This window comes from Puccinia triticina, chromosome 8A (assembly GCF_026914185.1).
Source record: "Puccinia triticina chromosome 8A, complete sequence".
In the NCBI taxonomy this organism is placed as follows: Eukaryota; Fungi; Basidiomycota; class Pucciniomycetes; order Pucciniales; family Pucciniaceae; genus Puccinia; species Puccinia triticina.
The window spans coordinates 2522-30288 of NC_070565.1; the positions used below are offsets into that span (position 1 = coordinate 2522).

General features: G+C 47.2%; 2 protein-coding genes across 2 annotated transcripts; both read left to right on the forward strand.

The window, feature by feature from the left end:
- Positions 1-240: 240 nt before the first annotated feature.
- PtA15_8A1 (uncharacterized protein) lies at positions 241-4486 on the forward strand (the record flags this gene model as incomplete). Its single annotated transcript, XM_053171604.1, has 16 exons — positions 241-307; positions 802-904; positions 975-989; positions 1058-1145; positions 1266-1361; positions 1456-1524; positions 1575-1628; positions 1715-1865; positions 1922-2062; positions 2155-2206; positions 2301-2511; positions 2592-2680; positions 2749-3067; positions 3102-3714; positions 3801-3844; positions 4379-4486. 16 exons carry the CDS (start codon positions 241-243, stop codon positions 4484-4486), a joined length of 2220 nt encoding a protein of 739 aa, XP_053022655.1.
- A 4929-nt stretch (positions 4487-9415) lies between these two features.
- On the forward strand, positions 9416-10433 carry PtA15_8A2 (uncharacterized protein; the record flags this gene model as incomplete). Its single annotated transcript, XM_053171715.1, has 3 exons — positions 9416-10112; positions 10391-10403; positions 10430-10433. 3 exons carry the CDS (start codon positions 9416-9418, stop codon positions 10431-10433), a joined length of 714 nt encoding a protein of 237 aa, XP_053022656.1.
- Positions 10434-27767: the final 17334 nt, after the last annotated feature.

Consider the following 27767-nt stretch of genomic DNA (forward strand, 5'->3'; position numbering starts at 1 on the left):
TGCCGCTGCCTGAGAAGGAACGGCTCCTTGTTAAATCTGATAGGGCAGGACAATTCGAGATGAAGGGTGAGGTGATGCGTACCTTTGATCTGTTTGTTTACGGCTGCCCATTCCATGTCTAATTAAGCTCCAAGAAAGCTGATGAACGGCAGAAGCTGCACAGCACCGCCGTGGACGGCGGGAGCAAGGAACATTTGCACGGCCACACTCTGGATAGGTTTGGCGGTCGTCAGACGTGCAATGCTTTCCAACGGGGGCGCTAACTCGAATCCCAACCAGTCTGATATCAAACTGAAAATATCAGCTTGTCTGTTGTTTAGTTATGTACTTCATCGGCGAGGAGAAAGATAGAGTAAAGCGTGATTACTCAGGACACCATAGGAACGAACCTGTTCAAGAAGAAAGTGGGTGGCTGTCTCGGACGAGCACGATACGTTGAAGACACTGGCGAGTGGAACGCCACTTGGTTCTGGGGGGAAAAGTCAAGGGTTAGTACTTTTACCAGATCAGGTTTGGTGTGATCCTCGAATTGGAACTACAAAGAGTGACTTAGTGACTTAGTGTTGGCGGACGGCTTGGATTCGTGTATCTTTGATGACAGCTCAGCACTGGCCTGTGACGTCTGGCGCTAGCTGGGGCGGCCCACCAAGGGCGGTGTTGAGGGGGCACTCAGCAGGGCGGCGCACCTGGTTCAGTCCAAGCAAGGCCTCCCCTAGGGCAACCCCGTCGACTGTCTCACCAGCATCATCCATCCTACGCTGCTCCCGCACCGCTGCCCCCCCCCCCCCCCGAACGGGTTAGTTTTTGCCGGTACTCACGACCAGCACCACCGCAGCAACCCCGCGATCTGCCGTGTGACGGAGATCATCCTAAGCGCTAAGCCATCCCTGCAAACATCCACCGCGTCAGCCACGGTGTCTGTCCACGTCTCCAGGATCCGCCAAGCCAAGGAAGCCGACTCTGGGATCATCTAGACGCATACTCCACCTGTGAGTACCGTTCACCCAATCAGCCCCATCTCCAAGCCACTTGCTGATATTCTGCAAGGTTTCTGCAGTACAGCCGCCTCCCACCTCGCCTCTTCCGGGCCGCCTTATCTGCTTGGGCTGCGTCCGGTCAACGGGTACATTCATCCAGACCCCTCCGTGAGTACCGCCGCGGCTTGATATTCTTGTACCAACACTGTCTCGAGTGACCACAATCAACACGGCCGCAGCAACCCTGGCGCACTTGAGTGACACTTGTCTTCATTTTTTGTAGCCCAGGCTTACGGCCCCGCACGCGAGTGTCAAGACAGCTCGACCTCTGCGATCAGCCGGACCATGAAGATCAACCACAAGCCGCCGCCTCATCCCCTACCTGTGCGTACTTCAAACGGCACCTGCCCCCCCCCCCCCCCCCCCCCCCCACCCCCAGGGCTAACGTGCAAGTGATTCCACCCAAACGGTCGACGAGCAGACCTTGCAAACTGAGGACAGTACGTCAAATTGCAGCCACCTCCTCCACCCATCGCGCGGGCTGCCCGTGAGTGACGCAAGCGCCCGCCGATACGCCACCGCAGTGCTGACATGCAGACCTCCACTCCCCTTGCTACCACCTCAGGAATCGTTAAGCCTCATCGCCTGCCTGTGCGTACTTCAAACAGCCCCTGAACCCCCCCCTGCCCCCCCCCCCCAGCCCCAAGACTAACGTGTAAGTGATGCTGCTCTTGTAGGCCAAGCTCACAGCCCCACACCCAACGATCGAGAGGGCTCAAAAGCGGCCGAATCAAAGAGACCACCCGAACGATCTACAAACGGAGCTTGGAAACCCAGCACAGTACGTCCAATTCCACCCACCATCTCCACCCGTGGCACAGGCTGCCTGTGAGTGCCGCAAGCCCCCCGCGATACGCCAACGCCACCACAGTGCTGACGACCAGACCTCCACTGCCCTTGCACTGCTGGGAGCAGGATCGTGCCGCGAACCCCCGCGATCTGCCCTGTTGCGAGTGTAAACCGCAAAGCGAGCCCAGTAGCTCAATCTCAAGCCACCACCCAATCTCAAGCCAACGCCTCCACCCGTGGCCCACACCGCGTGTGAGTACCATGACTGCCCTGCGTTATGCTACCGCTGTGCTGACATCCAAACCTCCTCCCCCGGTGTCGTCGACAGCGGAGTCATACCACCAGCTGCTTGGAAGCCCAAGCTTGACCTTTGAAGTCCTGTGCGTCTATCCGCTTCGCCACCACCACCCCCACAGCAATCCCGGCCCGACTACCCAGTGCCAGTCAGCTGACAATTGTTCTTTCTGTTGCCAGGACGATGAGGAACCCAGCAGGCCGTGGTCGGTCCTCCCCACCGCGCATGACTTACCCGCTGCCACCGCGCGCAGCCGGCGCTGCCAGGCCAGCGCCTCTGCGGGCACACCCCTACCCCACGCCGTGCGCCCCGCCACCCCTCGGCTTTGGGGCGCAGGGACCCGCCTTTCCCGTTTCACCTTGTGCGTCTTGTGCTCCCACCGCCCTGGCAGTCTCGGGCGGCTGTCTTGTCTCTTGGAATGCTCTGCTGACTTTGTAAAACCATCCACTTCGCCACCCCCACCCCCACAGCACCAACTCCCGCGATCTGCTTTGTCGCAGGATCATGCCAAAAGTACCTGCCAGCGCGGGATTCCCTCCACCGGTCCCCCACAAAACCTGTGAGCACTGCCCCCAATATACTGCAGCCTGCTCGCTGCCCCGCCCCGCCTCCCCCCCCCCCCCCCAGCTCGGCATACGGCCTTGCAATTATTGTCCCCAGCTCGGCATACGGCCTTGCGATCATCGTCGCCAGCTCAGCATACGGCCTTGCAATCAGCGTCCCCAGCTCGGCATACGGCCTTGCGATCATCTCCCCTCCCCGCCCGCATCCCGGCCCGACTACCCAGTGCCAGTCAGCTGACAATCCACCTTTCTGTTACCAGGACGATGGGGAACCCAGCGGGCCGTGGTCGGTCCTTCCCACCCCGCATGACTTTCCCGCTGCCACCGCGCGCCGCCGGGGCTGCCAGGCCGGCGGCTCCGCGGGCACACCTGTGCCCCACGCCGTGCGCCCCACCACCCCTCGGCTTGGGGGGGCAGGGACCGCCTTTCCCGTCTCCCGATTTTAACCGCGTCCCCGCCGGCACAGCCACCATCCCCATCCCAGAGGGGTACGCCACCATCCCGATCCCAGAGGGGTACCCTATCCCCACCGCCCTATCTGATGCAGCATGGGCTCAGCGTCACCCCTGTAAACGCCCCCGTGTTGACACCCGGTCAGGCACAGCGATCAAGTTCGATCGGATCCGACGCAAGATCGACTCAGATGCGCCCGTGTACATCAAAGAGGTCAACCCTCTGCCTTGCCCTGACCCCAAAGCGCCGCCTGGAACCCCCCAACCGCCTCCGCTCCCAATCGAGATAGGCAAAAAGAAGGAGCGGATCTGGAAAGGGAAGAGACTTTTTAGGTTCCCCGTCGCTGGCCCGAAGCAACGCCAGGTGTGCGTGAACCGGAAGGGAGCCCCGCAGTTTGTCCTTGAGCGGCACGACATCGACAAACCAACTCCCACCTCTGACCATCTCAAGAAAATTGTTTCTACGGTGTTCAAGATGGCCTCGATGCGCCAAAAAAACGAGACAAACGGGAACAAACTTGCCGGCCAGATGCGCCTTGTTGGATTCCGCCCGGGCACAGACAAAGGCAAGAAAGGCGGTGAGTTGGCCCTTTGCGCAAAATGTGATTTTCAAACTTTTTCCTGATTCCTCCAAGCAACCCCCCCCCCCCCCCCCCCTTCCCAGGCACCTACGCCTGCTGCCCGAACATGACCGCCGAAGACATCAAGGTCGATGACGCCAGGTGGAAGACGTTGCAGGGGTTCAACGATTTCCTTGGTAATTGGCTCAAGTCGCTTTCTTCCAGCGCTTACGAGGCGAATTCAAAGGTCATGCGGGAAAGCGAGATCCCCAACTGGCACCAAGAGGAGTGGCGTGAGGGGGACAAAGAGAATCCGATCAGGTTTGCCTCAAACGTCTCTGTGACTTGGGACGGATTCTTCAACAAGGACCACGAGGACCCGGCGGACCTCAATCCATACACTTATGGAATATTCTGCTACATCGACAAGGTTACTGGTTTGCCGATTGCACCGCCGTCAACGGAACACGGCCACGGGTTGATGTTTCCTTGTCAGGATGCAATTATCGACTACGTTGAAACAAATGGTATAGTTGAGGTAGTCTGGCAAACTAACAAATTTCCTCACTTCACCACCCGGCCGCCTCCGTCTCTCAGGGCCGATAAAGGTGCGACATGGACGCACTTCAGGTGCTCATTTCAAATCAATCAACGGCTTGCGGCGCGTGCCGCTGAACTCAAGACTATGTCGGATGCGGAGGTCCTCAAGAGGACTCATTGCAAGGCCTCTAAGGCTGAGGCAGCCGCGCGTGCAGCGCAGAAGAAGAACCCCAAGAAGCGCAAAAGATAGTAGTTCCACTTATTCCTTGTTTCTCATGTTGCTATTTCACATTTGTTTTTTTCTCTAAATGTTGGGGAAGAAATGAAGATTCCTCTACAGTATATTCCATTCTTAAGACAATCCATTCTTAAGACAATGCACCTGCTTGAGGTGTGAGTTCCTGGTGGTGGGTAATTCCAATGTGCCTCCTTGAAATTTCTGTTGGCCGGGGTGACCTAGGGCAGGGGATGTGTGGCAAAAGTAAGATAATAGTATAATTATAATTTTGAAATGGTTTTCAAGGGTTTTATCAACTGGGGTCTTCTCCGTAATTGGTACTTTGTTTTTTCACTTTGGGTGGACTTGGTCTGACTTCTACCTGTGCTACATATATTCTGAGGGTAGCATCTGGACCGCTCAGGTGAGCTCTTTCCAATGATACCATTTTTAAGTTGGGCGGATGTCATCTACTATGGGGCGATCCACTATTTTGATAAAGTCCAAGAGCTGGTAGAGGGATACTTCCAAGTGGCCGCCAAGCATAAAAATGGTATCAAAATGCAGATAATAGTATAATTATAATTTTGAAATGGTTTTAAAGTGTTTTATCAACTGTGGTCTTCTCCGTGATTGGTACTTTGTTTTTTCACATTGGGTGGACTTTGTCTGGCTTCTACCCATGCTACATATAACATATAATATGGGGGTAGCATCTGGACCGTTCAGGTGAGATCTTTCCAATGATACCATTTTTAAGTTGGGCGGATGTCATCTACTATGGGGCGATCCACTATTATGATAAAGTGCAAGATGTGGTAGAGGGATACTTCCAAGTGACCGCCAAGCATAAAAATGGTATCAAAATGCAGATAATAGTATAATTATAATTTTGAAATGGTTTTAAAGTGTTTTATCAACTGGGGTCTTGTCCGTAATTGGTACTTTGTTTTTTCACATTGGGTGGACTTTGTCTGACTTGTACCCACGCTACATATAATCTGAGGGTAGCATCTGGACCGTTCAGGTGAGATCTTTCCAATGATACCATTTTTAAGTTGGGCGGATGTCATCTACTATGGGGCGATCCACTATTTTGATAAAATGCGAGATCTGGTAGAGGGATACTTCCAAGTGACCGCCAAGCATAAAAATGGTATCAAAATGCAGATAATAATATAATTATAATTTTGAAATGGTTTTAAAGTGTTTTATCAACTGGGGTCTTCTCCGTAATTGGTACTTTGTTTTTGCACTTTGGGTGGACTTTGTCTGACTTCTGCCCATGCTGCATATATTCTGAGGGTAGCATCTGGACCGCTCAGGTGAGCTCTTTCCAATGATACCATTTTTAAGTTGCGCGGATGGTTGGTGGAGATGAGATGATAGCAGATGTATCCATTGCACCTCGGCAAAATGTAAGTTCACGGAGATGGGTGATTCTAATGTGCCTCCGTGAATCCTCCATGAAGTGTCTGTTGGTCGAGCTGGCCTGGGGGAGGAGATTCGAATGTACCTCCGTGAAGTGTCAGTTGGCGGAGGTGGCATGGGGCAGGAAATTCCTGTGCACCTCCGTGAAGTGGGAGTTGGCGGAGGTGGGAAGTGGGATGGTGGCTGATGCTGGCATTGAGACTCCATGGAGTGTCTTTGGGCGGAGGTGGGATTGTGGTGTTGGCAGAGCTGGCCTGGGGGAGAAGATTCGAATGTACCTCCGTGAAGTGTCAGTTGGCGGAGGTGACATGGGGCAGGAAATTCCTATGCAATTCTGTGAAATGGGAGTTGGCGGGGTGAGAGGTGGCGGATGTATCCATTGCACCTCCGTGAATTGTGAGTTCACGGAGATGGGTGATTCCAATGTGCCTCCTTGTAACCTCCGTGAAGTGTCTGTTGGCGGAGCTAGCCTTGGAGAGGAGATTCAAATGTACCTCCGTGGAGTGTCAGTTGGTGGAGGTGACATGGGGCAGGAAATTCCTATGCAATTCCGTGAAATGGGAGTTGGCGGGGGTGGGAGGTGGCGGTATACCCATTGCACCTCCGTGAATTGTAAGTTCACAGAGATGGGTGATTCCAATGTGCCTCTGTGAAACCTCCGTGAAGTGTCTGTTGGCGGAGGTGGCCTGGGGCAGGAGATTCAAATGCACCTCCGTGAAGTGTCGGTTGGCGGAGGTGGCATGGAGCAGGAAATTCCTGTGCACCTCCGTGAAGTGGGAGTTGGCGGAGGCGGGAGGTGGAATGGTGGCTGATACAGGCATTGCGACTCCGTGGAGTGTCATTGGGGGGAGGTGGGATTGTGGCAGGAAATTGCTTTGCACAGCCGTGGAGTTTAAGTTCGCGGGGTTGGGATGGGGGTGTGTAATTCCTATGAACCTCCGTGAGATGTCTGTTGGCAGAGGTGACCTGGGGCAGGAAGTTCAAATATACATCTGCAAAGGGTCAGTTGGCAGGGTGACATGGGGATGGGAGATTCCTTTGCACCTCCGTGAAGTGGGAGTTGGCGGAGGTGGCATGATGGCAGGTAGGGACATTGACCCTCCGTGGAGTGTCAGTTGATCGAGGTGGGGGGGTTGGGTAATTCAAAGGCACGTCCGTGGAATGTCAGTTGGCGGGGGTGACATGGAGGTGGGAGATTCCAATGCGCTTCAGGGGAGTGGCAGTTGGCGGAGGTGGGATAATGGCGGGGGTTTCTATTGCACCTCCGTGAAGTGTTGATTCACGGAGGTGGATAATTCCAAATGTGCCCCCGTGAAATGTCTCTTGGTGGAGGTGACATGGGTCAGGTAATAGAATTGCACCTCCGTGAACTGTAAGTTCACGGGGGTGGGTTTTTCAAATCAAGGGGGGGGGGAGGTTTGGAGCTTCTAAATTTCCCACCAATCCTCCCCCGCAAAGTGTCAGTTGGCAATCCGCACCGTGTGTGTGCAGTGGCTGGTAGATTGGGGGCAGGTAACCAAAAAGTACCTCTGTGAACTACAAGTTCACGGAGGTGGGGTGTTCAGGTTTGGGAAAACCTGCTCCGTGAAGTGTAGGTTCACGGTGGTGCGGTGTTTGCGTGTGGATTTGGGGGGTTCCGGTGCTCAGTTTACTAAGATTTGGGGTTACCTTGGTGACCTGGGTCACGTTACCTCCAGGGGGGGTCAGGGGTGTGGGCAATTACCCAGTTACCTCACCAGCCAAAAGGGGTAACGGGTAACATGCCTTCAGGGGTGAAGGCACAGATCATATTACTAGGGCTAGCCAGGTCTTGCAGCCACATCCAACTCGACCTCATACATTCAAATAAATCAAGCTTTACAAAACTCAGACTTTTAAGCTCTAGGGCCCATCAAATAAAGTTTTCTATCCAGCTCAATGAGTGAATACGTCCGGCTAGAAATAGGAACAGGAACGCACTAGGGTAGGATCAGCGCTTAGCGCTGATGTTTAAATTGCACTATCTTTCTCCCGGAGCTTTTTTTTCGGACAAAACGTGAGGGGAGGGCTAAGGGCAACCAGAAATGTCTGGAGAGTAAGTGCAAATGAGACCAGATGAATATAAATTGAAAGGAACCTACGGCATGAGGAAGAGTATGGTGGAGAGACTTCCAGGCGCCCAAAGAGGTTTTCAGGCTGGGAATAGAGTGAAATCAGAAGCTGAGTCGGCCGAGGGATTCTGCAAGAGGAATGTGATGCAGAGGAGGAGTCGGCGGTGTGGATGGAACGGTCGTCCTTGTTGTCGGGCGAGCGAGAGAGGTTGTGAACAGAGGGTTTGGCGGATTTGTGCATTGCGGGGAGGCTGAATGGGGCTAGAGAGGCGCTGGAGAGGACAAGTGCGCCGGCGATGCCAAAGGGCGGCGCGGCCTGCGGAGCGGGGCTTGCACTGCTTGTGGGTCGGCGAGCAAGTCAAGTGAGCCGCAACGTCTGCAAGGAACCACGCCGCAGTAATTGAAACCCTAACACCAACCGGACACATTTTCTTACCGAGCGGCCTGATGGGTATAGAACCTTGCCGCAGTAATCCAATATAACATGAACCAGACCAATTTTCACCCTGCTGAAACCTGACACAATCTCAAACTGACTGACCGCTGTGTAATTCCATCCCTCCCCCCTCAAATCGGTCAAAAAAAGCTTCATCAATAGTTTGGACGGCAAATATCATTCGGAAAACAAGTATGTCCAATTATTGTTTTTTTACAAACTGCTGCTGCTTGTGCTGATCACTTTTCTTTTTATCTTGTTCCTGTTCCCTGCCCCAAATCCGTCAGAATCATCTCATCAATTGTTACAATGTGGATCAATTGCCTGGACACCAGGTATGTTGGACCCCTTGTATACCAACCACTCATGCTTATAAAAAATTGCTTTTTAACATGATCCCTCCCCTCAAACCAGTCACAACCATCTTGATTGATCGTTTGGACGGCAAAGATTGTTTGGACAACTGGTATGTCATCTGATTGCTTCTCTACAAATTGCTTAAGGTTACTGCTTTCCATTGTGATACCTGCCCCGACCCGCTCATTCTCTGCTCTTTTTTTCTCAAGCTCTCTCACTCAGTCTTGGACTCTCTCTTATCTCAACTTTCTTTGAGATCTATATCTTCTACTGCGAATATCCTGCCTTTTCATTCCAACGCTATTTCTGGCTTGGGCTTCATATCGTTTCAAGGAACTACAGGACTGTTATTCCTATTACCAGGTGATCCCGATATACATAAGAACTTGGTTGGGACACTTGATAATGGAGAATAAAAAGATTGTGACCCCAAAGAACTTTATGAAGTCTTGGGCCCAAAAGAGACGTTGGATGAATGAAAGGCACTCAATAGTGTCACTGGATATCACTGCTACCAGCTTTGAAGGTCAGCGTATCATATGGTCAATGCAAGAGTGTTGAACGATCCACCTCTATCCCGAGATTGTTTCCAAGAAGAAATCCCCATCACGCAAACCAACTGCAAAAGAATTAGCTAATGCTCAGGCTATGGTCAATGACTTCATTCCCTTTACTCATGGGAAAGTTATCTTGATTGACAAAATCAAAGGTAAAGTTTACCCCGTACTAGAATTCACATCAATGCTCTTCACTGATCAATATTGTATCTTCTCTAACCAAATTAAAGGTGACGTTGTTGCGGTAATCGAATTCAAACCAATTTCGGAACTAACGGCTAAGGAGAAGGATGAAATCAATCGTATCACAACATTCCTTCACCAATGGAAGCAGTTTGTCTATCCGATTGCAGCTGGACGTGGATGGGGAGGTCAAATGTGGGGTATAGGCTGGCGTAAGTGTATGAAGGCTCTTGAACTATTTGGACGTTATATCAAGTTGCGCATGGCTTGGGCCTTCTGTTACCAATACTTCAACCTTGCCATTCAATCTCAACTGGTTTCCAGAATTCTTGGCCGCATGTTCAAGAGTATGGGTGACATTCCATTTGAGTCAAACCGGAAGCTAATGGAAGAGCATCGAATTCCATCTTTTGCATCTGGAGAATTCAACGATTGGCTCTCTGAGTTTGACTGCGCACCTCACATTACATTCACCACAGGCAGATTCTACAATCAATCTCACTGCGATAAAGGTGATGCTTCCGATTACGCTTTTGCACTTTTTGTGCCAACTAAAACCTCCGATGGTACCCTGGCCAATCCATTGACGGAGGCTGGAGCTTCTGGTAGCCAATTTGTATTCCCCAATTATCAATGTTACATTGCTTTCCAGCCGCAAGTAGTTGTTAAGTTACTGTGGGCTGCAAATCGCTGCAAGCACTGCACTCTCCCAGGATTCAAACCCAAAGGTTTCACTCGGATGGGGATGTCGCTTCAAATTACAAAAAAAGCTATGAATGTTTGTAGTGCCATCAAAACTGGGTTGATATATTTGCGGAAAACATATTGGGATAAGAAAAGTCTTTACTTTGGTGGGCATAGAAACTACATGGGAAAATCTAAGTGACTCCAGTACAGTAAGTATTCTGATTTTTCAATACAGTTAAATACTCAAATTTGATTGTTGATATGTACATGAATTCTTTTCCACTTTGGTTTGATTGAATTTTTTAACGTCTCATTTTTCTCAGTCAATTGTACTTTGGTTGGACGCAACTTGTCTCTTTCAGCTTCAAAGTTATTTCTTTCCACCCACTTCAAGCTTTCCTTCAGTAATTACATGATTTGTTTGTTCCCCCCTTATTGTATTCTCATCACACTTCAATGTAAAACCTGACTATCAAGGTACAAGTGGTATCCTACAAGAGTATATATTGTATGATGGAGAAAAATTAGGCAAATAGAATAACTATCAGGGGAGCTGACAGAGCTGATTTTGTTTGAGCTGTCGGAGCAGAGAGAGCTGGAAGAGATGATTTGATTGCAGCTGTGGGGTTGCTGGGAGCTGACAGATCTGGCTGAGCTGAGAGAGCTGGCTGAGCTGATTGAGCTGATATTTTAATTGTGCTGCTGCCTGCAGTGAGCTGTTAGAGCTGAATTTGTTTGCAGTGGAAATAATAATGTCAGGGGGCTGCAATAGCTGAGAATGGCTGAGGGAGATGGCAGAGCTAATCTTTTTATACCTGGATGAGCTGAGTGAGCTGATATTTTAGGTGGGTGAGCTGAGCTGACAGAGCTGGCTGAGCTGAGTGAGCTGATATTTTAGGTGGGGGGAGGTGAGCTGACAGAGCTGGCTGAGCTGAGTGAGCTGATATTTTAGGTGGGGTGAGGTGAGCTGACTGAGCTGGCTGAGCTGAGTGAGCTGATATTTTAATTGTGCTGCTGCCTGCAGTGAGATGTTAGAGCTGCATTTGTTTGCAGTGGAAAGAATGCTTTCAGGGGGCTGGAATAGCTGAGAATGGCTGAGGGAGCTGGCAGAGCTAATCTTTTTATACCTGGATGAGCTGAGTGAGCTGATATTCTAGCTGGGGTGAGCTGAGCTGACAGAGCTGGCTGAGCTGAGTGAGCTGATATTTTAGGTGGGGTGAGGTGAGCTGACAGAGCTGGCTGAGCTGAGTGAGCTGATATCTTAGGTGGGGTGAGGTGGGCTGACAGAGCTGGCTGAGCTGAGTGAGCTGATATTTTAGGTGGGGTCAGGTGAGCTGACTGAGCTGGCTGAGCTGAGTGAGCTGATATTCTAGCTGGGGTGAGCTGAGCTGACAGAGCTGGCTGAGCTGAGTGAGCTGATATTTTAGGTGGGGTGAGGTGAGCTGACAGAGCTGGCTGAGCTGAGTGAGCTGATATCTTAGGTGGGGTGAGGTGAGCTGACAGAGCTGGCTGAGCTGAGTGAGCTGATATTTTAGGTGGGGTCAGGTGAGCTGACTGAGCTGGCTGAGCTGAGTGAGCTGATATTTTAATTGTGCTGCTGCCTGCAGTGAGCTGTCAGAGCTGAATTTGTTTGCAGCGCAAAGACTAATTTCAGGGGGCAGGAATGGCTGAAGTGGCTGAGGGAACCTGGCTGAGCTGAGTGAGCTGAGATGTGAGGTGGAATGTAGCTGACAGAGGTAATTTTTCCCCCTGGCTTTAAAGAAGGAAACAATAATTGGGCTGAAAGAGCTGAGGGAGCTGGAAGAGCAGACTTTGTTGTACCTGGATCAGTTGAGTTGGCTGATGTTTAAGTGGGGTGAAGTGAGCTAAAAGAGCTGTATTTATTGAAACTGGGGCTTCATGAGCTGAGATTTTTGGTGGGGTGTGGTGGGCTGACAGAGCTGAATTTTTGCAGCTTGAACCAAGGAGAAAATGATTGGAGTAGGCTATCAGCTTTCATAGATGGTTGAGCTGAAGGAGCTGGTTGTACCTGGCATGAGGGAGCTGATATTTTAAGTGGGGTTTGGTGAGCTGACAGAGCTGATTTTTTTAAGGTGGTTTGATCTCAGGAAGAAATGGTTAGAGTGGGCAGGTTGAGCTAAGTGAGCTGAGTGGGCTGGAAGAGGCTTTTGTGTGCCTGGCTGAGCTGATAGCTTAGTTATTGGATTGGTAATTTCTGAGTCTTGCACAAACCACTATTTAGAAAATAATCTGCATAAAGAAAAGATCAGTTGATACATTTCCTCATCAAGCAAAGTATTTATCTTTTCTACAAGAACAGGCTTCAAGAAATGTATTTTGGCATTTAATAGTAAAAGTACTAAAAATATTTTCAATTTAATTTTTACTAGGCTAAGCTGGGATTGTGATAGTTATACTAAGTGGAAGTGTCAGATTGATTGACTATTTTGAAGTGGCCATTCTTGATATCAGCTAGCCATTGTTCTCGGTTCTCATTGAACATACATTCTAGTCCAATTTCCAGGTTTTTGGAATTGACCTGAGAGCCTTCTAACTGCAAAATTTGTAGATTGGGATGATTTGTACGGATGTATTCTGCTGTGTCCTTACGCATTGGGAATTTTGCCTTGACACGCCCAAGGGCTGTAGCTGTGAGTATGAGAATGAGATTGAAAAAAATCGTTCATCAGATTGACCATTGCTTGTAAAGAGGAACAGTTGAAGCAAAAAAAAAACACACCATACAATCTGTTCAGTTCCACTTGAAGCTCTGAGCGAACCTGATCTGAATGTTTTTGTTTCTTCTTTGAGGGTTCATTTGTATCATAGCTTTCTTCCACAATTTCTTGAACAGACCGTGCATGACTGTATGCTTCAAACATCTCTTTGGATTTCCAGTTCTTCTTTGCGACCAAAAGCCAATATGGGTTGTTGCTTAACTCCTTGCAAAATCTACCGGATCCTGGGCTTTGGGTTGCGGCTAACAGGTAAAAATTTAAGTTGTAAACATTTGAAACCGTGAAAATCTGCTTTGGGAGTGGTAATTGTTAGTATGTCATGTAAATGGATGGATGATGGGTGGCTAACTACAGACCTCAGAGCTGAGACGGATGATTTGCTTGAGGGCTTGTGGTGGTATGCTTCCACTTTTGTCGGTATCTTGCCCCAAAACAAGCAGGACTTTCTCATGGTTGACAAGGTTGTTGTAAAGGGGTTCATACAGTGCAATTTCTTCATCACTGAGGGAATCAGATTGTTGTTCATCGCCATCATCACTGGTGTTAGTATTGTCTCCATTCTCCATGCTGTCTTCCAATCCATAAGCAATTGGAATTTTTGAAAAATGACGAAAGACTCTGGCATCAAATACCAATCGTACCTGTTCAGTGAGAGATTTCCATGCATCTCCAAGGGTCTTGTTTCTCTCATCCCATCCCTCTGAGCATCCCTTCGGAGGAACTGAACAAAAAAATTCAGAATTCTAAAAGGTTGGTTGATGAATCAGCTGAAATTAAAAATTTTCATACCTGCTGTCTCACCACTCTTAACGCTGAAGGCCAGAAATCGACTGTAGCTGCTTTTCTTTTGAGTTGGTTTGTCCTCCCTGCTGAGGAAAAAAATGAAAATACGCATCAGATTGAGAAATAATTTGGTGTGATTTGAAAAGACTCACAGCCATCTATTGACAGTTTTCTCGGATACCTTTCCAAGAATTGCAAGAATAAGCTTGATCTTGATGTATCTTGTTTTGTGAAAGTTGAGTAGCTCTTCAACTTTGGGTGGAATACGGTTTGAATTCTTCTTTCTGTTTGACAACACCTGTCAAAGCAATGGAATGTTCCAAGAATCCAGGTGAGCCTCAAAGTTCTCCAAGGTGAAAGGGACTTCATCCTTGGGTTCCTCATCTTGTTCATCAGGGCTATTGCGTTCGTCAAAGTTGAGATTGGGAGCTTGTTGTGGGCTGCCAGTAGGATTGCGTTGGGAGCGACCACCTCTCCCCCCCCCCCCCCCCCCCCCCCCCCTTCCTCCCCTTCCCCTTCCCCTAATTGATGAGGTTCCATTTCCACGTGTTGAGTTTGCTTCGCCACGGTGGGTTGGTGCGATGTCAGTAGTTGAGCGATTGGAGCGAGTGGAGACCATTCTAAAAGGCAAGCTGGGTTGAATTGTTTTTTTTTGAATTTGGATTGATCGGTGGAGCTGCCTGAAATGCGATTCAATGAGCTGAATTGAGGAGAAGTCCAAGTGATTGAGCTTACGTTTGTGGGTTCCTGGGAGCAAGGTAGAGTGAGGAGCAAGTGAGAGCGATGTTGAACTTGGAGGGTGGAGAAATCTGTACTCAGATGCGGGACTTGGAAAAATTTATGCATAGGCATACATAAATCACGAGCTGGCCGAGTCAGCTCTGTGTGTTATACGGCTTCTAGCCAAGCATAAATTCAAATTAACTTTGGTTTGAAGGGAAAGGATAATACTGACAAAACTCTGAAAGCTATACCAAAATAATCTTTGTCAATGGATGGATATTCTGGTACCAATATCATGAAAGAATCACCTTTCCTGGTTGAGATATGGTGGCGGAAACAGGAAGAAAAGCCCAATTTGGTGATATTTTGAGATTCATGAGACTCTAGCTGCCTCATTTTGGGAATTTCATGGTCAAGAGCTGTCAGCCTTAGAGATACATCAAGTATCCAAAAGACTGCAATAAATTAGTAAATAATAATAATTATTAAATTATTATTGCAGAATCAGATTCCTCATCATACATTAAGGGGGGTCACCCACTTAAAGTACCCCCTTATTCCTATTCCTTCATGTACTAATTGAATAAATAAGAATTGGCCCCAGAAAGCGCCCAAAAATAGTATTACATACATAAATTTAGTAAAACAAACAATGTACATAAAATTAAACTATTGCACAGTGATGAGTAATATTACTCGTGTAAAAATACCCCGTGAAAGTATTATGTAGACTTCTACTGAAGCTCTTTCACATGACAATTGGTTATAAACATGTCATGTGACAGAGTCAGGGAAATTAGTCTATTACAATACAATTAAATTACCCACAGCCAAGCCCTTTTCACGGCTACACTCCTGGATACTCCCATAGGGAGAAAAGAGCTCAGTGTTTACGCCCACTGAAGTCCCCTCTATAAATAGAGGCCTATTTGGCCCTCAGGAAAAGTTCCCCCAGACCATTCACCGCCCATAAACTGTAAGTTTGCCGTGAATATTCTCCTCCGCTACAATTGTAGCCACTTTTTCCTTATAAACCATCCCCATCACATAAAATCCACTGGATTAAACCCTTTAAATCATCAAAAATTCCTTATTAGTATATTTAAAGATTTATCCTTTTAAGTAGTTGCTGTAAGACCACCGCCTCTGTCAAGCAGCCAATCAGTTTAAGCGCTTACCACCTACTTTTACGCCAAATTAATTCCCTGTAATTAATAATTACATATTATTAATTAAATAATTAATTCTTCCTCTGTTACAGAGGGTTAAAACCCTTGTAGTGGCCATAATAACCACGTGACAAGTTTGGTAATTTAAATTACCAGTGTTTATATCAGTACAGTTATAGTACTAGGGCCCAAAACCCTTATTTTGACGGGTTCTCTGCCCTAAGTTTCATAAACAGAGCTGTCAAGAGCTGACCCAAATTAATCTCTCAATATGTCTTGATATAATGGTATCAATATAATGAAATAAATGATAGCCCCGGTTCAGATACAATGGCAGAAACACCATAAAATACCCAATTTGGCAATATTTTGAGACTAATTAGACTATAGCAGCTCCTTTTTGTGATTTCAATCCATGAACTCTAAACCAAAATAATCTTTGGAAATTTATCAATATTTTTGTACCAATATCATGAAATGATCACCATTCCTGGTTGAGATATAGTGGCAGAAACACAAAGAAAAGCCTAATGTGGTGATTCTTTGAAACCCATGAGACTGTAGCTGCCACATTTTGGGTTTTTCATGGGCAAGAGCTGACCCAAATTAATCTCTCAAAATCTCTTATCATAATGATATCAATATCATGAAATCATTCCCATTGCGGGTTGGGATACAGTGGCAGAAACACCAAAAAATACCCCATTAGGCAATATTTTGAGACTAATCAGACTATAGCAGCTCCTTTTGGGTATTTCCATACATGAAAGCTATACCAAAATGATCTTTGGAAATGAATGAATATTCTGGTACCAATATCATGAAATAATTACCATTCCTGGTTGGGATATGGTGGCAGAAACAGAAAGAAAAGCCCAATTTGGTGATATTTTTAGACTCATGAGACTGTGGCTGCCTCATTTTGGGAATTTCATGGTCAAGAGCTGACCCAAATTAATCTCTCAACATTTATCCAAGTTTATTAAAGACACAGTTTTTCCACAAAAGAAAAAAAAAAGGTCATGGGTTCCCCCTTACAATTGGTCAAAATAAAAAAACAAAATACAAGGGTTTCCCCTTACAAAAAACAACAAAACAAATTACAAGGTTATTATAAATACAACATGAATAGAAAAGTGAAATATGAAATGCCCCCAAACAACACCAAAGGTGTTGTGAACAGCAATGGCTGTTGCATCTGGGCCAACCTCCAGCCTGCGTCAAGAGCGCGGTTCAAAAAGGAAGGGCGTTGAAGGCCCCCATCCCGCGGCAAAGGCTGCAGAACCCAGGGGGGCCCACTCTTTAGCCACTCAAACTGTGCAAGTGCAACAGCGGATGGGGTTGAGGACAAACCGCACGCTGGAAGTACACAGCGGGGCGAATCGAGAATTGGTGGCGCACCCCGCGGGTGTCACAGCCTCAAAGCGCCACTTGCGCGCCCCCAAAATGCCACACTCGCGCCCCAACAGTGAGCGCTCCCCGAACGCACCCAGGGCTACCCAGGGTTGCCCCTGGGGCCAGTGGCGACACCGGTACGCCCTCGGTACGCCTCGGAGACCGGTGCTGGCCTGGGGGCGACCTGGTCGCTGCCCCGGCAACGGTCGGGCTGTTGCGCCCTTGGGGACCTACAGTCAGCGCTCCCTGAACGCACACAGGGCTACCCAGGCTTGCCCCTGGGGCCGGTGGCGACACTGGTGTGCCCTTGGTACGCCTTGGAGACCGGTGCCGGCCTGGGGGCGACCTGGTCGCTGCCCCGGCGGTGGTTGGGCTGTTGCGCCCTTGGGGCCCTGCAAACCGCCAAAGCGCCCCAAGGGCGTTCCTGACCGCCAAGGGATTTCCACCCCCCACAGCCTCAGGTACGGCCTAACGATCACCTTGTGACCACTGCGAGTCAACAACACGGCCTCGATGCAGGTCGCCAAGGCTTCTTGCATCATTTTTTTTCTTTTTTTTTTCTTCTCACAACCACCTCAAAAGATGCTCTGCAACGTGAGAGCTCAAGAAAACAATTTTTTTTTGACTTTTTTTTTGACTTGTCATGATTTTCTCCCAAAAGTGTTGCAAAACACAGGGAAGTCCGTTATGAACCCTCAAATTACTGTTGACCTCCATCAAAGTAGCTGTGTAGTGCAGCTGTCAGGAGCGGCCTCTTGATTAGTTTGGACCACAGACTAGGCGGTTCGAGCCCCGCAGTAGCCATATTTTTGGCTTCGCTGGCCTTGGGGCTCCCTCTTGGCCCAGCGGAGCTGACTCTGGGTGGCGTCACAGTTGCGCCCCTCAAAGTGAGAAACGCATCATGGGCAACCCGGCGGGGCGCTCCTGGGACCATTAGACTTGCCCCCGATGCGCCTCATCAGGGCGTCACTAGGGCGGTAAGTTACCAAGCGCCCTCCTGGCGTTCCGATCTTGCAGGGTCCCGGCGACGCCCCGCAAGCCGCCCACGGGGCGTCAGGTTCGACCCGCTGTGTACAGCGGCAGAGGACGCCGTGGGGTATAGAATCACAACCCCCAGCTGTTTATATAGAACGACTGATCCACACAGCCCTTGCCAGACTCCACCTTGGAAGCTGCATGCAGCATGGACAATGATACCGCCGCCGCCGCCACCGTCACCGCCACACTGCTGCCTGAGTCTCATGCCTGATTGACCAATCACACGCGCCACGCTCCCCATTGCCTAGACACTAGCAAGGCACAACCAACAAATCTGATCCCTGTGACATCTATCAACGAAGGGTAGTTACGCTACGCGTAACGCGTAGATAACGGTAACGTAACAAAATTTTTGTCGTTATCTACGCGTTGCGCGTAACGGCAGTGCGATCACGTTATTGCATCACGTTGAGCCAGTTATTTTTATGCTTGTTGTGTTATCCGGGCGCGCACAGCCCTTGAGAACGGGCAAAAAATGAGGCTAAAAAGCCTTAAATGGTTTGTTATCGCGTTATCCGGTGTAAAGCTCAAAAGTGTTCCTGAGAACCTTTTGCTGAGTGCGGAAAGGGATGAATGAGGTTACCTCTGCCTTTCCTGGGTCACTAGACACTAAAACAAGCCCCCCAATCTACGATTAGAAGGTTTATGTAGTGATAGTGGAGGTGTATCAAAAGATAGCCTACTTTGAGCAGGTGGCTTAAGGGTTATGGTGATGTAGTTGATGTGTAAGTGTTGTAATGAGGTTGTAATTTGTATGTGAGGGTGTAAACCACAATATAGAGTGGGCTAATACTGTAGAGTGAGCAAGTATTGTACTGTTATGGGGGTAAGCTGAGTGCAAGTAGTTTGCTGAGAGAAATTACAACTGGGGGGAGTAGAGCCTCCTTAAATAGAAAAGAGTGAGACATTTTAGCTCCAGGGGAACAAGAGAATGAGGGGTTTTAGCTGCCTTGAAAGCTACAATGAGGTATTTTGGCTGGTGGTTGACAGGTCACATGAGGTCATGATGTCATATGAGGGAATTTAGCTAGTGAGAAATAGGAGGTGAGATATTTTAGCTGGCCTGGCCTGTCAACTGATGTCATCTGCAAGCTGCATGAGGGGTTTTTGCTATCTCGACACCTGCATGATGTCATCTGTCAACTGTCAGACTGCATAAGCCTGCATCAAGTGTGCATAACACTGCATGACACTGCATGACATGTGCATAACACAATGAAATGAGTGCAGCTGATGAGTTAAAGTATATGTAAAGGTTTAGACAAGCTGTCAGGGTGGTCCATGCAACGGATTACATGTCCTGGGTAAGTGTGGTTCATGTAACGGATTACGTGACCTGAGTATGGTGTTTTGTGTGTATGTAACTGAATGATGGTGTCTTGAAGGGGTTGTATCTTCTGATCCAGAGGGGTGTAAAGGGTGTTGTCCATGGTGTCCTGTGTAGTATTGGCCGTAGAATCCGGTGGTGTTGCCGTATTGGTTGATTTGAGAGTGTACATATGAGAAAAAAAGGATATTTTGAAATGGGCTAGATGGGTAACCATAAAGCATACCACACCGGGGGATAACGCGATAACGGGCCTCAAAAATGAGGCCCGTTACGTTACGCGCGGGGCCTGAAATGACCCCGTTACGAGTAAAGTAACGGGGGGGCCCCGGATAACAGGGGTAGTTACGTTACCAAAATTGCGCGGATAACGCAACGTAACGTAACTACCCTTCGTTGCATCTATACCCCGCAAGTGCTCTGATTGGCCGTACAGGTCATTGAGAGTTGGCAAGTCCCCTTGATGACCGGTCTGATTGGTCGGTGAGAGGATATGTGTGTCCCCTTGATGACCGGCAAAGACCGGTCATCAAGAGGAGATGTGAGTCCCCTCAATGACCGGCAAATACCGGTCATCAACATCTCAATGACCGGTCTGTGCCGGTCATTGAGAGGTGGTGAGTCCTCTTGATGACCGGTCTTTGCCGGTCATCAAGAGGTGGTGAGTCCTCTCGATGAGCAGTCTGACCGGTCATTGAGAGGAGATGTGATTCCCCTCAATGATCGGCAAATACCGGTCATTGACCCCTCAATGACCGGCAAATACCGGTCATTGACAGCTGTTAGTCACCACAATGACCGACACTAACCGGTCATTGAGAGCTGTGAGTCCTCTCGATGACCGGTCTGACCGGTCATTGAGAGGAGATGTGAGTCCCCTCGATGACCGGCAAAGAATTGTCATTGAGAGATCCAAAAGCACGTCATCCACCTGCAAAGGCCTGCATCGACGGAAAGTGAAACCTGAAACTCAATCCCAATTCATCCGCCGTTTGCGCCGCTCAAACCCTTCAAAATCCTCCTCATCCTTGTCAAACACAAATTCAAATAGCAGGAATAACAAGAAGCCAGCACCCAATGCATCCAACTTTTATGGGTTGTCACTACCAGGCCAACCCAAGGATTCCCAGATGATACTGTATGTACGATACCTCTCATTCTTGCCGTCCAAGAAGGAATCCTACAGGTACATCTGTGGAGAAAGCTTTGCTGGACAATACATACCTTATATCGGTCCGTTTTTTCTGTTATTATCTCTCACTCACACAAGCTTTAATACTAACATATCTATGCTGATTATGGTCCCACCAACCAACAGCTCAGTGCCACACTGGATAGAATCCTGACACGCAACGGATGCGTTGACCCAATCAACCAATACCTGGTCTATCCAGAATTTCCCTTCAAAATTGAGCTCTTCAACCCGGCCTCAAAAGCGGCCGATATACCGTTCAAATGTATGTCATCCCCACTCGTTGTCTTCTGCACTTCCTTTTTCTCTTGCCGTGTATCAGTTTGAATTCACAGAATATCTGTCTGAACATGTACAACATTTGGCTTGCGGATATGATTTATCCTCTCTGTTGGTGCAATTTTTTGTCACCATCAGCTATTATTTGATCTAATTCAATTTTCCCCCTGTTATTGTTCTTCAATTAAAAAAGCTGGAAAAGATTGTATATGTAACCATGGATGTCAAAGTGGAATCTTGAGGGGTATAGTCTAGCAGCAAATTGCAGCTTATGGTGACAAAAATACAGTTGAAGTATGGGTTCTTAACAATTAAGAAATTAACTCTGGCTGCAGGTTGTAAGAGATACTTGTGAAGAAGGCCTCAATTAGAAGGGAAATCTCACATTTTTTTTCTAGTGCATTACTCTTTTGGGTGCCAAAAACATGTTCAAAAAATCAATCAGTGCTAAATTGATTCATGGCAGAAAACCAGGTTAGAATTCATTTATGAATAGATCCAAGCCGCTAGTACAGCATGACACAGTTCTCTCCAGTAGTTTGCAACTGTTTATCCAACTTTATTCAAAAACTGCAAATACTAATGGCTTACTGATGACTAATGAAAAGGGCGGAGAGACTCATCACAGCTGAGTAGGAATAAACATGAAAATACGAAAAAGAGTCTTTCTGTTGAGCATAAATCATCTCCAAATAATGATGGAGTTAAAATCCTAATACTACATCTCAAGTTAGATAAATAGACAGGAGGAAGGAAAAATATAGACAATGGTGGGTAGGGCCTTGGCCTGCATAAGGCGGTTGGCAAGGTATGCCAGAGGTGCTGAGGATCGGTCAATGGCCTGGATCCAGTGGCCGGAGGTGGCGGGGTCTCTGGGGGACAGGAGCTGGTCTGAGGACAGGTCGTGGGGTGAAGCGTGGTCGGCGGGAGAGGAGGGGGGGATGAGAGTTGAGGAGAAAGCGGAGGGCGGGGTGGGTCTGCCGAGCTGCTTGTTCTAAATTCTGCATGAGGTCCTTAGACTTCTGCTTATTTTTTCGGGCATCGGTGTCGGAGGGGGCGGGGGCAAGGGGATGGGCGGTGGGGAGATTTTCCACTTGATCTAGGTCTTCAGCCGGCTGCGCCCATTGGCCAGTGGCTTGGCCCGATGGCCAGCGCTCAATGACTACGTCCACAAGCGGATGTTCAGCGAGCCGGTTGGAGCGCTGGAATGATATAAAATTGGATTCACTCTTGAATAGGATTCGATTGCAATAGAAGGTCCTTCCCAAGCAACATATGGGGATTGATTTCTGTTGGGCTTTCAAAGGGGGGCCAATTCTTATCATCCAGTGCAACGGTACAAGATCAGTTCATGTGCCTTGGTTTTTTGGAAAGACAAGCAGCAAACAGCTTACCCAAATCTTCCAATTGCGCGGAGCACATCACCACCAACACCCAACTGTTCCCATTTTCCCGCTAGGGAGCTCGCCAGAGAAGCGGGACAGGTGCCCAATGACGGATCATGGGGCTGCGGGATTCAAACATGATGAAGAATGCAGGACATCGTTAAGGCGTGATATCTAGAGACCTTAGTCAAAGAAAAAATACTCACAAGAGGGCTCATGGGACCGGAGGCAGACACCGGAGTTGCACAGGCAACGGGAGAAAATAGCCTCAGGCAGAGATGAGGATTAGGACACGACTGGGGGTGCCTAGCTGCGACTCAGTCAGATTGTTGCTCAGAGGAATTGGAGAGGGTAATGAAGCGGGGATGGTCAAGTTTACAAGATGACGCCAGCCGGCTCGCCCGAGAGGTGGCTGCGGAGTGTTGGCTTTGTTACCGTGCGATACGGGAGCTGAACTGCCAGGGTAGAGTGATGCCGGAGGAGACGGCGGAGTACCGTTGGTTCCACATGGAGGAGTGATTCGAGAATTGATGAGCGGCAAGGGAATGTTTGCCGTGACCGGTCCATTGTGGGTGGCCAGGAGAGTAGTGAGAAGTTGAGACATGGTGGTCAAGAGTAAATTGAATTGCTACAACAGCAAGGAATGAATACGAGTTCATGACGCTCTGGATCACCAGATTCACCTCGTTCTTGGCCCGGTATCGACGCTGGAGGGAGCCTTGTTGAGGATGAGCAGTTTAGGCTTCTGGGCGAGCGCATGGGCAATAGCGAGTCGTTGGAATGTTGAGCTCGGATCCAGATGGAACTCGACAGCGGCTTCCTGAATTAAATCCTATAACAAATAAACCAAGGGGCTTCAAATAATCAGAACTATATTTCTTTCTTTTCTCTCAAGATTTTTGGTGTGTTTGACGTGTACATATCAAGAGATACTGCTGAAAAAAAAAACTCACATTCATGTTGGTGTGTTTGAGAGTGGCCAAGCTATGCGTAGGATAACAAAGGATAATTTGAAGGAGTCTTGCTCGGTGATATTTTCTTGGCCTAAGCCTAAAGCTTCACTGTAGATAGCGGGACTCGGGACAAGGGTCCAGTCCATCATGGCCCTTGCGCTGCCTCGACCATCATCCTCTCCAACACGATTCCTGGCGCACCATAGCTGATGATTGTGCCTACCGTTTTGCTCAGTAACGCCGGATCTTGTGAGACCGCCATGATTCCGCCGTTAAGGTCCCAATTGGCTTGTAGCCATAAAGTATCCCGCCCGATTGTGGATCAAAGAACGGCAGGAGACTTTTTTCAGTATCAAAAGAAACATCATCCAATCCTTTGTCTGTATTGTTGGAAGAGAAAAGAGATAAAAAATCAGGTAAGCAAGCGTACTCTTGCCACTTCCAGAATGGCTGGCAATAGCAAATGAGGTGCCGGGAGTAATTGTGAGATTGAGGCCTTTCAGGATTCGTTGTGGAACTACTCAAAGGGGAGAATAGAGCTTGGAAGGGAAATGGATAGCAACACTAGTACTAATGTAAGCTATGCAAGGGTGCTGATGAGGCTGCCTTCCTGACTAATGCTGAGGGGATGAGAGTAACACTAAGAAAAAGAAGAAAAGGTGTGGCTGATTTCTGCTTGATCTTAGGAGCTAGTACTATGAGCTTAACTACTGACTACTGAGGGTAAGAGAGTTGGAGCAATGGTTGAAAGGGGGGGGGAAAGCAATGGGCAATGGTTCAATGGCAATGGGTTGATGAGAATGGGCACTTATAATTTCTGTATCTAAAATTATCTATAAATTCTGCATAAGGTACAAGTGAGGGGGGAAGGACAGTTCTTATATGAAGGAAGGATGAGCACAGACAATGAGGAGTTCTGGCTATGGGAATGAAGGTTGTACAAATGGGGAAGAGTGATGTGAACATAGTAACAGCTTGTAATGATGAGCAATACTGAAAGGGGTAAGCACAGATCCAATGATGTAATGTGTACAATAGGCATAGTACATAATGAGCAATGTATGTAGAGAATTTAGTATGTGAGAAAATATCTGTGAAAAGAATGTGATGTAATGATTCAACTAAGTTACTAATGAAATGAGTATTGTAACTAATGAAGATTGTAAGGTTTCTGTAAGTCTTATATCCTCTATAACTATTGAACCATTGAAGATAAGGGTATACTATGTATGAGTGACTATATGTGAAATTTGATGTAGAATCTGAATATGCAATAATAATGAGGTATTTGTGAAGGGTTATGGGGAAATGTTCAATGTAATGATGAATATATGTAAAAGAAAGCAATAAAATACTACTTATGGTTTGGAATGGAGCACCACATCCTCCCCCAACTTATTGTCTGTCCTCAGGCAATGCACCAAAGAGAAGGGTGATCCAGAAAGAGTTGAAGAATGTTGAGTCCAAGAATCCAAGGTCCAAAGTCCAGTGTTCCTCCAGAAGGTGAAGTTCAAAGTCCTGAGTAGTAGTCCAAATCCAGAGTCCAGTGTCCAAAGCCAATTAGAATCCAAGTACAATCCAAGTCCAGTATATCTGAGTCCAAGGTATCCAAGTCCAATCCAAAGTCCATTAGTCCTATGTATCCAGAGTATCCATAGTCCAGTATCCAATCCAAAGAGTCCAGTATCCAAAAGAAGGTCCAATTATCAATGAGGGATGAATGTTTAAGAAGATCTAACTCTTCTGAAGGCAATATCCTTGAGACAGACACATATTAGACTAAATTCCACTCTGAAGAATACAATAATTTTCCTGCCTAACTGAGGCCAAATGGAAGAATGCAATGATTGATGATGAATGATGGGGTTGATAATTGTAGTTTTTGAAGGTTGTGAATGATTTGGGGTTAAATGGCTGAATTTCTGAGTATCTGAGTATATAATGTAGAGTTCAGTGAAGAGAATTTGAATTCCAGAGAGGCTGATAAGCTGTCCAAAGAATATTCTTGCTCAAGTTGGGTGGTTTCTGAGCTGCAATGTGTTGGAAGAAATTGATTATAATGGTGAAGGAATGAATAATTGGATTGTTGGTTGAATAATTCCTCAAATAAAGGGTGAAGATGATGAAGAAATTCCCATATTGAGGTGGTTGGATGTCCAGTAATTGCTATGGAATAGTAAGGAATGATGATTGTTTTTTTTTTTTTTTTTTGGATTGCTTGATGGAGGAGTGAATGATTGATGGCTCCTCTTCAGTACTTGGCACTTTGGAATTCACCTTTTCGACAAAAAAACCTTAATTTTGTCCAGATGGGGAATGGAACATGTGTCCATCCGCGTGTACGGTCGAAAGAGGGGTCCTGATGTCTGAGCGGGGGCTTCATGCGGAAAGCGCGCGTGCGGAACGCCAAAAAAAAGAAAGGAAATGATTGACCTGTATCTTCAGAGCGGCTCGATGAACTTTCTTGGAACTAAGCTCATTCGAAAGAGCCGATTCCATAGATCAAAATGGTATATACTAATTATTTTTAAAGGTTGATTAACAATTGTGTAGGGCCGGTTAAAGATCCAGGCAAAATCCGTGGGCGCGCGTAGTAGGAATGCCGTGCAGTTTAAGAGACCATCTTCCTTCGCATATAACTCCAAAACCCGTCAATGAAATTCTCTAATTACAATCTTATTTGAAAGGCAGGGACAAGGAGATGAAACTAGAATAGATTAATATTGAGATTCCTTTTGGCCAATAGGTCGCCGTAAACGTTTAATGAATGGCACCCGCGGGGCCGCGTAAATCCTTGGGAAACTTTGAGGGGTTATATCTTCTAAACAGCTCGATAGAATCGTCTAGAACCGAGTTCAGATGAAAGGCAAGATCGGAAAGATCAAACCTGAAACCGGGAATGTTAATTTTGTGGCCGGCCGAATGGTTGTTGGAGCCGTTCAAAGCATCATTATAATTTTCCGCGGTTTCCATTGTATAAGAGTTGAAAGAAGATGAATACATGATGAAATAACTTTAAGGTAGCGCTAAGGAGCTGTCCAATTAGACTCCTGACGCTGGCCAATTGATTGAAAAAGGTTGCAGGCGGAAAGAATGACGTGAAAGCGTTCCAAGAATTAATTAAACTGGGTCGAACACCAGAGTCAATATTAAGAAAATGAAAGAGAATCCGCGCAACAAGATTCTGAGTGGTGAAGGTGTCCCTAGTGACGTCATAATATGAGTAGGAAGTGGTATCTATAAGGTCCAGGTTGTTGGCCAAAGGGACATTCCCATTATCGTCCTACATTATCCACAATGATTTCATCCAGCGCTATGTCCACACCATCATTGCCAAAAGATAACACCGAAAACTCAATTGATTATTCTTCCAACACGTCCATTTCCTCTTCGCAGCTCGACGAAGAAGCCGTAATTAGACCAGCGCATGGATTCCCGTTTTCTGTCCGACGAGCGCATTTGTTTGTCAACAACGTTCCCGCATACAATGCTTTCTTGAGAGATAGCTTTAAACCAGAAGAAGTGGATGCTCTTTGCCATTTTATCCAGCAGGGACTCCTCGCCTTTGCTCGTGAGGACTTCAACGACCCAGTAGCGGCTCGAAACGCCCGTCTCAGGTTATACAGCCGGTTTCACAACGCCTTTGCACATGTATGTCGAGTGGATTCTGTATGTATATAACGAAAAAAAACTAGAAGAAAAAGATTGACTATAATACTAATACTTTAATCCCTGCTTCTATTTCGATTTGCTAGATGGATACTCATTCTATGATAGATGCCATGGTAGCGGAAACTGAAGAAAGGAATGCCCTGGAGTTGTTAAGGGTGAGGGACCAAGTGGAAGAGGAGGAAGATGGTTGGAGGGTAGAAGCAGAAATGGAGAGGATAAGAGCTGAGGGTAAGTTCTATTTTTATTCTACTAAGGTTATGCTTAAATTTTCTTTGTTTGTCTTTTGATTTTTATTTTTAGATAAGGAGAAGGGAAAAGAGAAGGAGAAGGAGAAGGAGGAAAGTGAAATGGAAGAAGGTGATGTAGTGATAAAAGAAGAAGAGGTGAGCTTTTGATTTTTATATTTAGTTATTTTATTTGAGAGGGTTTGAAACTGATTTTTATTGATTTATTTCTGATTTGTTTATAGATTTGATTTTATTTTGTTTTTATGTTATTGTGTAAGAAGATGAGAAAGAGAAAAGAGAAGAGAAATGAATTGATTATTCCTTATTTATTGTTTTTTTACCTGGAGTGGTATTCCTTGACATGAGTTGCAGCAAACCTTCTGGCCAATTCTGTGCCATCTAATTCTTCCAAGATGTAAGATCCTCCTGGATTTTGAGCCTTGATTCTGTAAGGGCCATTCCATTTATTTTCAAAGAGCTTGCCAAACTGAGAGTCCAAAGATTTGTTATACACTACTACTAATTGACCTTTCTTTAGTGGCTGCCTTGATGTTTTCTTCTTGTTCCAATAGTCCACAGAGTTCTTCCTGGAATCCATGAGCTGCTGGTGTGCTTGCTGCAAGATGGTATCCCTGTTTTCAAGCTGCTGAGTCCTAGCCAATAAAAGATCCTGAGTTGATTCTACCTTTGAC